This window comes from Acomys russatus, chromosome 3 (genome assembly GCF_903995435.1).
Source record: "Acomys russatus chromosome 3, mAcoRus1.1, whole genome shotgun sequence".
In the NCBI taxonomy this organism is placed as follows: Eukaryota; Metazoa; Chordata; class Mammalia; order Rodentia; family Muridae; genus Acomys; species Acomys russatus.
The window spans coordinates 28,682,651-28,694,677 of record NC_067139.1 but is presented as its reverse complement, the minus strand read 5'-3'; the positions used below and the strand labels follow the sequence as shown (position 1 = coordinate 28,694,677).

At 47.7% G+C, this 12,027-nt stretch overlaps 1 protein-coding gene across 1 annotated transcript in view; it reads right to left on the bottom strand.

The window, feature by feature from the left end:
• The window catches only part of Gmpr (guanosine monophosphate reductase), a 38,402-nt gene extending 33,307 nt beyond the window's left edge, over positions 1 to 5,095 (bottom strand). The window contains exon 1 of the mRNA XM_051170721.1: positions 4,814 to 5,095. Within this exon, the coding sequence (XP_051026678.1) occupies positions 4,814 to 4,900 (87 nt within the window). The 5' untranslated portion in view covers positions 4,901 to 5,095. The remainder of the gene's footprint in view (positions 1 to 4,813) is intronic.
• Positions 5,096 to 12,027: the final 6,932 nt, after the last annotated feature.

Below are 12,027 nucleotides of genomic sequence, written 5' to 3'. Positions count from 1 at the left end.
GCTTAAGGAGCTACTACCGGAAATAAGCTCCACACCCCTAACAAAAGTGATCACTCACAGATGGGGCAGAAAGGCACCGATATGGGATGCCACAGGGAACTGGCCCTGCTGCCCACCCACACTTCCTCCCCCAATCCTTAAGAGCATACATGGCCACGCCTGTATGTTAGGCTCCACAGACACTCGCCCACACGGTCCTAAGCAACTGCTACCTGACTCTGGGGTGAAAGAGGATGCCCTAGAAGCAAGGCTGGCCTTTGGGAAAATATTCAGGGAAGTGGTCCACAAAGGCCCCCCGGATCAGATCGGAGTCACTTGGGGAGTGAAGTCCAGCATCCTGACTATCTGAAACAAGCCTTCTGAGTGCTGATGGGGCCCAGGAAGCTCCTCCATTGCTTCTGACGGGCTCCTACCCAGCCTCACGCCACTGTGAGCCACACAGTCCCTAAGGGGAAAAGGAATCATATGTCAGAGCAGTGGTTCACATAGTGAAAGCCTTCATGAGGATCTCCCCAAACCTGTCAAGGCCTCCTCAATCTCTATCAATCTAAGCTTCTGTGCTGGAAACTATATATTTTGGAGTGTCTCCCCAAGTGATTCCCCTGCACACGTGACTGAGGGCAAGTCTGGACAAACCTTCTAATTCCACAAAGCAAAGTGTACATAGGCTGTTACAGGTTGAATTGTGGCTCCCCCAAATGGCATTGAAGTCTGAGCCCCAGTACCTGTGAATGAAACCGTGTTTAGAAATTAGGATCTTTGCAAGGGACCAAGTTAAGATGAGGTCGCGTAGGGTGTAGAATAGCCCAATATGACTGATGTTCTTATCAAAAGAGGAACCACTTGCACACAAGCACACCAAAGGAGGACAGCTTACAGAGATGAAGTTAGGGGCTAGACTTGGGCATCTGCGTGCCAAGGATGATCAAAAGTAGCCAGCAACTGTCAAGAGAACAAAGCGACAGCCTGGGACAAAGCAACAGCATGGGAGAATAGCAAAGTAGAAGGATCCAGAGGGTCCTAGAAACCTATAAGTAGAACATTATGATAGGCAGATTTGAGCCCAGGGGTCCTGCTCAAACTAAGGTACCAGCCAAGGACAATATAGGCGGTAAACTTTAAACCCCTACTCAGATCTAGCCAATGGTCAGAACATTCTCCACAGTTGAGTGGAGAGTGGGATATAACTTTCTCACGTACTCTGGTGCCTCACATTTGACCATGTCCCCTGGAGGGAGAGACCTGGTGGCACTCAGAGGAAGGACAGCAGGTTACCAAGAAGAGACTTGATACCCTATGAGCATATACAGGGGGAGGTAATGCCCCTCAGGAACAGTCATAGGGGAGGGGAATAAGGGGAAAATGGGAGGGAGGGAAGAATGGGAGGATACAAGGGATGGGATAAACATTGAGATGTAACAAGAATACATTAATAGGGTTGGAGAGATGGCTCAGCGGTTAAGAGCCCTGACTGCTCTTCCAGAGGTCCTGAGTTCAATTCCCAGCAACCACATGGTGGCTCACAACCATCTATGATGTGATCTGATGCATACTGTATACATAATAAATAAATCTTTAAAAAAAACAAACAGAAAACAACAAAATATTTAAAAAAAAAGAATACATTAATAAAAAAAAATAAAAATAAATAAAAAGTAGCCAGCAAATCAGCAGGAGCTGGGGAGATGCATGGGACAGGCGCTGTCTCTCTCGCAAACAGCTCTAAGGAGAAACCCACCCAATGAATAATACACCTTGATCAGGGCCTTCCAGCCTGCCCAGCTGGGAAACAAACAAACAAATCAGCCACCTCATCTGTAGCTCGGTGTCAAAGCAGCCACGAGATACAAAGTCAAGGCAATAAAATGTGTAGTAACAGAACTCAAACTAACTGCTGGCCCTGCCCTGTTCTTTATTCCCTATGGGCCAGCTTGTCACATATGGGGATGCCTAGCCCCAACCCTCCTCAGTGGCTCAACAATCATGACAAGCATTATAAGCATTTGCATTTGCCCTATCCTAGGACAAGTGGATGGTTCGCTACCATGAATGTTCTTCAATACCCAACTTTCAAAATCCTGTATTAATATGTTAAAACCAACCAAACAAACAAACAAACAAAAAAACCAACAACAACCACCAAAAAACTCTTGTTGGCTGGGGAGACAGCTCGGTCATTAAAGTGTTTGTGGTACAAGCTTAAGGACCTGAGTTTGAGCCCCAGAACTCAAGTTAAAAAAACAAAAAACAAAAAACCAGGTCGAGCAGCACACTTGTAATCCCCAGGCCTAGGAAGGTGGAAACAGGCAGGCCTCCCTGGATCTTACTGGCCAGCCAGACTAGACTTCTCGGCAAGTTCCAGGCAGTTGAAAAACCCTGTATCAAAAATAACAGTAAAAAGGTGAACAGTACCCGAGGCATTACACCAGAGGCTGACTCTAGCCATCATATTTGCCTCTATGCACATACATGAACATCTACATATGCACTAACATGTACACACAAGCAAAATTCTTACTTAAGACCTGGGGTGGGGTGTTAAAGCCACGATTATGTCCCACAGAAAAATGAAATCCCCATGTGTTTCAGATAAACCCAAATGTCTTAACACAATCAACAAATCCCATGGCACTTCATTCGTTGGTATCGTGACGTGACGTTAGACTCTTGGGAGACGACAAGCCTGCTGCCCCATAAATGCATGTCTAAGTGCATCACCCCTCCCTGTCCCCTGCCTCTGGACCAAATTCCGTTTTCTGTACACTAGTAAAAATACTCCGGCAGGAGTAGTAAACTCCTCGGTAGGAGATTGCTCTATCTTTTTGCCCTGCTCCCTAAGACTCCTTCAGGCCTGGCTCTGAGCAAACTGTTGCCTTGGCACAACCCCTCCCAACCAGATCCCCGCTCCCTAGTGGTGTCCACTTTCTCCTGTGCCTCCCTCCCTCTCAAAGCTGCTGAGATGCTGATCGCCTATGCACTGCGGAGTTTCCAACTTGCATCACATCTCAAGCCCCTGGCTGTGCCCGCCTGGAGTAAAAATCAAGTATCACAAAAAATGGAGGTGGGGCGTTAGAGATGCTACGGGTAGTTCCTTATGCAGTGCCAGGCAGGCAAGCCACACTACGTGAGCTCATCCAGGAGGTAGGAGTGGCGGGCCCCAGGAGCCTAGACCACAAACTGTCCGAACAGCCATGCCAGTCAACTCTCTCACAAAAGCTACAGTATGAACAACAGTCTTCGAGGGCATCAATTTTCGCTTCGACAGGTATCCACAGACTGCCAAGATTCAGCCCACGCTAGGACGTTAAGAGTGGCCATCAGCACAAGTTACAAAACCAAGGGTCCCGTGGCATCGTACTGTTCACGTAAATACTAATACTGCACCCTCCCAAGAGCTATCCCAGTTCAGAAAACGCATAGATCCTTGTTTTGTACAGATAAATATGTATTCATTTGCAAGTAATTGGCTCTAAATAAACTTTAAATGAACAAACACCAAGGCCACAAAATTATTAGTCAGTACAGAATGCAAACACTTCATCCTGGTCTGGGTTTAGGAACTTACTGGCTCCTAGTTTTTATTCAACAATCCAGATTATTTTCTCTAGTGTTTATTTTTGCCCTGTTATTTAGCACCTGAAAGTACAAGATGAAGGGCAGCTCCAGGGACATCTAATCTGAAAGGATAAGGGGTCCATCACTTCTCCTATGCCCCACCCCCACTTCCTGTCTCCAATGGCCCTGTTTAGGGAAAGTGACTTGGTTCTACTCGCTCATTGGCTAGCTCAGGAGACAGTCCTAATCCATACCAACTCTCAGCTGGCAGCTGTAAGGCACTGCAGTCAGTCGAGTCTGGGCACCTGGAGCGAGTTGTTTGCTGAGGGGATTTATTTCTGGTCTTGTTTGTGGAGCAAGAGGGATGGTGCCGGCATGCTGGCTTAGCTTCCCAGTGTTTATTCCTTGGGCTCAAACTCTCAAACCCTGCCCTTTCAAGCTCTTCCTTCTGAGTTCCCCCCACAGAGCAAAACCACCGTCCCGGAACAACTCCTCCAGCGGGCTCCGCCTTTCCAGAAAACTATTTATCCTTCAAAGTCTGACCTCGGCCGGCTCCCTTCTCCACCTGTTCCCAAGCGGTCATGTTATTATCGTACAACTAACTTCCAAACGGCCCAAATGACCCTCGGGCCAGCGCCGAACACTCGTCTCACTCTGGGCTGGAACTACAGGCTGTCCAGTACCTCAGGGTGCCACCAAGAAGTAGGTCCCCAAGCTCTGCCCCAGCAAGACCATTTCAACTCAGAAAGAAAATCTCGAACTTGAGAGTAGGGAGAGCCCGGTTTTTCTGCCTTGTTCGCAAACATTCCACCGCAGGACCTGCTGCTAAATCGGCAGAAGCAGGTCCCAGCACCAGGGGACACTGCTCCAAAAATCCAAGAATCTGCAGTTGCGCTTCTCGTCCTTTTCATCCTAGCCTCTCCGCACCTCTCCTCCCCGAGTGCCCCTCTGAGACCCACTCCTTCAAAAGTCACTGGTCACTTGGTTGGTTGATCTTAGCTCCTCTGCGGTCGAGTTTCAGTGCGAACTTCCCCAAGCCCACCTACGGTAGGCAGCGCATTTAAAATTCCAGGCCCGAACTAGGCTCCCTTATCACTGACCCGAAAGACAGTCCAGGTGTAAGAGAACGCCGACTGGCCTTCAGGAGGAGAAGAGGGTGTGACGCCCCTGCCTCCGGCACAGATAAGACACCCTGTAGCACCCCTTGCACCCACTTCCCCCTTGCCACCCCGAAGGCAGCATGACAGCGGCCCCCCACCTCGGCTCGGCTCTTGAGGCTGCTCCGCTTAGGTCGCAGCAGAACATCCTTGAAGTCGAGTTTAAGGTCTGCATCTATGCGGGGCATGGTGCTGGCGGTGCGTGGTTGCTTCCTGCGGCGACGGAAGAGGTGCAAAGGCAGGCGTCAGCCAGGGGCTGCGGGGCGCGTGCGTACAGCGGCGCCGGGATGGCTGTGCGCAGACCGGTGCTCGGCGAGCCCGGTGCGCACGCCGTGTTTTTATGCCCGCACGCCGGGAGCCCCCAGCACAGTTCCACCCGCTTAGAGCCCACGGGACGCGCCCCGCCCCGGCTTCCAGATCCCGCCCACATCCCCCCCCCTTCCTAAGATGAGCCCTGCCCCCGGGGCCCTATTGGCTCCCCCGCTCCCTGCCCCGCCTTAGCCCAGCAGCTTCTGCCTGAATCAGGTCTGCTAGGCAGAAAGAACCCTAGAGAGCTCTGGGCAGGGACTGAGTTGTGAGATGGATGATGATTAGAGGAAGACCTCCAACCAAAGACCTGCAACAAAGTCTCCCATTCCCCAGAGTGTGCCCTAGTCTGTCTCCAAAGTTACCAAAGGAGAAGCCAGGGGAAGCACGGCCTTGCCAGTTACCAGCGCAATTAGGAGACCAAGAGTGTGGGGTGTTTTCTTCCCTTCTTCCATTCTTTCTTTCATTCTCTCGTTCAGACAGGGTCTCACTATGTAGGTCTGGCTGTCCTGGATGTCACTATGTAGACCAGGCTGGCCTCAAAACTCTACCTCCCTAGTGTGGCTTCCTGAGTGAGTACCGGGATTAAAGTCACTAAGCCTGGCTGTAGAGGGTGGCCTTCTTTATCCGTGGCAAAACCGTCAGAGCCAAAGGAAACTTATAAACCCCCTCTGCGAAAAAAGAGCAGGCCCACTTACTTGGTCCAAAACTAGGCTCAGCTCCTGCTGAACGCTGGCAAGGAGAACAAAAAAAGGCTGCTGGCGGTTAAGTCAAAGCTCACGCGTAGCATTTCTCAGGAGTCTTTGTATACCTGTGATTACATATCACAGGCCAAAGCTAACCTCCAGGCTCCTCCGGTCCCTAGTAATATGCACTTGTTGTTAATGTCAAGGTGCAGGCCAGGTGTGTTGACACACGCCTTTAATCCCAGCACTTGGGAGACAGAGGCTGGTGGATTGCTGTGAGTTCGAGACCAGCCTGGTCTACAAAGAGAGTCAAGGACAGCCAGGGAGTCACAGAGAAACCCTGTCTCCAAAAAAACAAAAACAAAAACAAAAAACTAAAATAAATAAATATAAAAAGAAAGAAAAAAGAAAAGAAGACATCGCCTTCTGGTTCTCTTCTCCTTCACTATGCTAATTCTCAGGCTATTCCTGCTCACCTGCTCTCCTCCTTCCTCCTTGGAAAGGGCAGGACTTTCCCTCCATATTTTGTTATATTCCCTCTCTCTCTCTCTCTCTCTCTCTCTCTCTCTCTCTCTCTCTCTCTCTCTCTCTCCATTATTTTCTCTCTGCCCGGGACTCTTCCAGATGCCTCTGGTTGTTCTCTGGTTCCTATGGACAATAAAAAGTGTGATGGTTTGAATAAGAGTGGTCCCCATAGGCTCATGTATTTGAAAGCTTAGTAGCCAGGAGTGGAACTATTTGAAAGGATTAGAAGGATTAGAAGGTGTGGCCTTGTTGTAGGAAACGTGTCACTGGTACTGAGCTTTCAAAATGCCATGCCAGGCCCGGTGTCATACCATCTGCTTGCCATGTTGTCTGTCATGATGGTAACAGACTAAACTTCTGAAACTGTAATCAAGCCCCAATTAAATGCTCACTTTTATAAGAGGTGCGGTCCTGGTGTCTCTTCACAACCATAGGACAGTGACTAAGAAAAAAACCTTCTCCGGTGGTTTCTGTACTGTGCCCCCACTCACAGAGAGGCTAACATTTTTGACTTCTCTAATTTCATTCTCAGTTTGCCCACTAAATGGCTGAGACAGGCCTCTGGTGTGCTCAAGAAGAAATTATTGGAAGGTTATCCAAAAACAAAAACAAGCCAATAAAAAAAATAAAAAACAGAGCTAGAGTTGTGTAAGTCAGTGGCAAGTTCCAGCTGTAGCAGAAAAAAAGCAAGGCTTACAGAAATGAAGTGTCTTGGGGCCTCTGCCTAGGTTAGCAACTTGGTGACATTCCAGTTGGGTGACCTTAAGAGTGTCTGACTCAAATACTTTTGTAGGTTAAAAGGAGAGGTTAGTGTTCGATGGTGGTGCAAGCCTTTGATCCCAGCACCCAGAATAAAGAAGCTGGCAGATCAAAGATCGCTGTGAGGCCAGCTTGACGGACATAGTGAGTTCCAGGACAACCAGGGCTACATAGAGAGGCCCTGTCTCCAAAAAAGGAAAAGGAAAGAAAGTTGTCTCGGTTAGGGTTTCTGTTGCTGCAACAAAAACACCATGACCAAAAGGCAAGGAACTGGTTTATTCGGCTTATAATTCCACACCACTGTTCATCACAGAAGGAAGTTCCGACAGGAACTCAAGCAGGCCAGGAACCTGGAGGCAAGAGGTGACACAGAGGCCATGGAGGGTGCTTCTTAGTGACTTGCTTCTCCTGCCTTCCTCAGCCTGCTTTCTCATAGAACCCAGGACTACCATCCCAGGCATGGCACCACTCACAATGAGCTGGGCCCTCCACGATCAATCATTAATTAAGGAAACGCCTTACAGCTGGATCTTATGGAGGCATTTCCTCAACTGAGGTTCCCTCCTTTCAGATCCAGCACACAAGTACAATTCAATTAATTATTCAGCGAATGGTAGCTGTCTTACTTTATGTTGCTGTGATAAAACACCATGGCCAAAAGCAACTTGAGGGAGGAATGGGTTGTTTTGCTTAGAGGTTGCAGTCTGTCAACAGGGAAGCCAAGGCAGGAACTGAGACAGGGACTGTGGAGGCCCTCCACTCTTCATGGCTTACTCAGCCTGTGTCTTATAGCCACGACCACCTACCTGCCCAGGCTGGAAGCCAACCACAGTGGGCAGTGCCCTTCCACATCAGTCCTCAGTCAAGACGATGCCCCTCAGACTTGTCCACAGAGCAATCTGATGGAGGGGCACTTCCTTAACTGAGAATCCCGCTTCCAGATGACTCCAGCTGTGCCAAGCTGACAAGCAATTAACAGTGGCTATTGGGAGTCACGTGTTTCTTATGTTATAGCGTCTACATTGTTGGGTGCACCAGGCAGGGATTGGCAGCAGTTGCAAAAGAGAGGAACAGTTCCTCTCCATCCCTTGCAGCAACCCCCATTGAGTGTTTTAGCATTAGCCACATACGTACCATGTTGGTGGCTCAAGTTACATCTTCAAAGGGAAACTAAGAAGTTCCTCCTCCCTTTTCCCTGTTTTTAAGAAGTGACATTACAGGGTACCATAAGTGTGGGACTACAACCCTATAAGACAAACCCAAAAGCTATTTCAGGGTGTGTCCTTTGGTTATAAAGGTGGCTTTAGATGTAATTATTAGAAAATTGCAGGTTCACAGCTGAGAAAGGAGAAGCATTTAAACAGATGTTTTGAGGGTTTTTTGTTTTGTTTTGTTTTCGTTTTTGTTTTCTATTGCTGTGATAAGACATCATGACCAAGGCAACTTACAAAAGAAAGAATTTATATGGAGCTTACAGTTTCAGAGGGCTACTAGAGTCCACACACACCAAGGCAGGAACATATAGGTAGGCACTGCCCTGCAGCAGTAACTGAGAGTTTATGTCTCTATCCACATAAGGCAGAGGTGGAGAAGTAGGCAGGGGGAAGGAGGAAGGGAGGGAGGGAGGGAGAGGGGTGGACGAACTCATTAGAAACCTCAGTGCACATTCCCAGCGACACTCCCCCTCAACAAGGCCACATCGCCTAATCCTTCCCAAATAGTTCCTCCAACTAGTGACGAAGCATTTGAATAGTTATATGAACCTGTAGAGGGCCACTCTTATTCAAACCTTCACAACAAATGGTCATCATGCCGGGATTGGTCCTCCTCAGCTGGTGGGAGGCTTCAGCCAGAGTGAGGACCTCCTTTCCCTTCGCACGGTTCCATCCTACCTCAGAATCACTTTCATTTCCTTCCCGTTCTCACAGCCTCTTCCGTGAACTAGCGTGTGGTTTAGCTGACCATAAAACACACCATTGCCCAATAGTCACATTAACAGGAATGTCTGCAAATGATCAAGGACTTAGCCCAGCCCACTGGCTCTCATTGTCTTTATCCACCCCACCCCCCCCCCCCAGGAAGTTCATGCATTTTCATGGAAGGAAATCAAACTTACCAAAGAGAATGAAAATTACCACAACCAGTGTAGCCAATGAAAAATTTATGACCCTTTACAAACTGTGGAAGCCCAGCATAGAAACAAGAGATACCAGCGGGCTCTGCGGTCACTGTCATAACCATTGAATAAAGGAAAAGCTGACTTAGGCTGTCTGTCCTCTGATGTTCTCTGATACTGAAGAGACAGAAGTCCACAGTAGGCACGTTGTGCCTTCTCTTTCTGGAACATTCTAGCTGCCTCCTCAGACATAAAATCATGTACCTTAAAAACCTTAGCATGAGCCCTAGTTGTTTTCCATGAAGTTGTATAGCTGTTTCCTCCAGATTGATATATTCCCTTCTGGAGAGGAGACTTAGGAGCTCAAGAAATGTACAAGACACTTGAGGACCCTCCCTGAGCTACATAGGCTATATGAAACCACTGGAGAGGACAGGATTCCAAATTGTAGCCGTCTGCCAGTCCTACATTAGGCATGGGGCTCCTCTGAGATTGCCTTTCTGGAGTGGGACTTTGCCACAATGTAGCTAATTTTTGAGTCACTCAAGCCCCTGTATGTTAGGTCAGTAACTTCATTGGTTTATCATGGAAGATTTAGACCTATACTCCCCAGGAGAAGGACCCTGACGAATGCCATCATGGACTCTGCTTCTATCTGTGTCATGAACGCCTCAGAGATGCACATATGTCCATCATCTGGTCCACCCAGCCAGCTTCTCCACAGGCTTGCTCAAATCACAGATTCAAAAGCCTGGACCCCACCCAGGGCTATTGAAGTAAAATTTGTATGTTGCCAGATTCCCAGTGATCACTGTACTTGATTAAAAAAAAAAAAAAAAAAAAAAAAAAAAGAAGCTCCCCTGCAAGGTGGCTGTTCCAGAGTCATTCATTAACTTTTATAAATACTGGTTGAGCAGCAACGAGTCACATTACTAGTACATTAGGAAGAAAAACCTATTTCATTGCACTTGCTTTATCTTCTTGCTACAGAAGATTTTTAAAAATCACATCTATATGATTTACATGGAGGCAGTGGGGTGGGTACGCGTGGGGGCCAGAGACCAGCCTGCTTTGGCAGTTTGGTTGTCTCCTCCCACCACATGGATCCCGGTGACTGAACTCAGGTCATCAGGCCTAACAGCAAGTGTGCCCTGCCCACTGAGCCATTCTGTCAGCCCCTAAGTTAGTTTTTTTGAAAGCAATAACCTAAACAAAGAAACAAATGTTAAAATGTGCATTTGTTATAATTAAACAGTAACATTTAAAAAATCCAGGGTGGCCAAATGGCTACTGCTGTGAATGCATCAGGTACCAAAGGCTCATACATAACACCAGCTCTTCAGGGTGGCAGGCACCGCACTAAGAGGCTTTTGTTTTGTTTTCTATTTTCTTGGCTCAACCTCACAAAACCTGATGCCATTATTGCCCTGGTCATCATTGCTCTCACATACACAGATGAGAAATCCCAGGCCCATAAAACTCACCCGAGTCTAACAGGGAACTGGGCAGGTCAGAGCTAAATTGAGAACAGCTCTGTGCCCTGCTGTACAGATCCTCTGACGTAGCCTAAGTCACGGGACATCCGTGGTATCCCAACTTCCAGAGAGTTCTTACAGTCCGTGAATCTCGGCTGGCTCTTGAACAAGACCTTTCAATAACTTCTCACTGAAACTGAGCAGTAGACTACCAAAGACAACTGGACCTTACCCTGGTGATGCTGTTGTCATGGAGATCATAGACATTTGTGTTCTTCCTGATCCCTCTACTCAAATTCTAAAGTATAGCATCTGTTGCATGAAGTCGAAGTTTCTGGTTTCTTTGAAGAGTCAGTTGTGTCATGTGATGTTTTGCTGGGAGCAGACTTGCGAGATGGCGTGTGATCCGTCTCCAGGGACAGTGAGACTATGCTTCTGCATTGCTATGCAGTGCCACACTTTGCTGGTCTTCACTAGTCTTTGTTGGTCTTAGTTTCATAGAGAGAAACGTTCTAGAGACCTTCTCATGGTACTGCAGCTGTTTCTGGCTCCTCTGCTGGCTCGTACTGATTCCACTCGATGGAGTCTTGCTGTTTCTGCTGGATCATGCCACCTCAATGGATTCATGTGCCATTTGGCCTTGGGTATTGGACTGGATTGTGGTATCCTGACAACACAGAGTGAAACTGGCCCAAGGAACTGCATCTGAACAAGTCCACAACCCATTTTTTCTATTAACATTCTTTCTCCCTTTCCTCTGGTCAGCGGGTTAGAAGTGAGGTTGAAGTGTTTAAGAGCCCTAAATAAAGTAGGTTTCGAAAAATCTAAGCCTGCAATTTAATGTCCTAGGAGAGCTTGCCCTCCAATGCACTCATGAACACACGCTCAAGTGATTGCATCCCAGTGTGCTCACAATCTAATGCCCATATTACCATACAGTTAGTTCCCTTTGCACTTTCCAATCTTCTATTCTGTGCCTTTAAAAGCATGATTTTTGGATTTATAGTTACAGCCAAACTTTCAGAATATTTTCTCTTGAATTTTCAAAGAGTTCACCCCACCAGGCAGTCCAGGTTCTGTTACTGTAATTTTTTTTTATGCACAATTAAGGAAAAGAACCCGAGGAATGGTTCAAAGCTGTCCACAACACAAGGGAAGGCTGAGACAACCCTCCTATGGACGAACCAGACCCCATGTCACCTGAGGTCATGAGTCTTATTTTTGGCCCTGGAGCTGAGGTCTGCTTGAAGTGGCTGCTTCTTTGTAAACTGAATCCCTGGAAAGAGGTGTGTAGGAAAAAGAAGGAACAAAAAATAGAGCTCAGTAGTGGCCCCGAGGTAGATGCTATTTCATACTAGTTTGGTTTAATCTGAACCAAGGTGTGAAGTTATTAGTCCCTGCCCATAGTAAGTTGAGGCAAGCCCTGTGTGCTGGCTGGTCTCATGTCA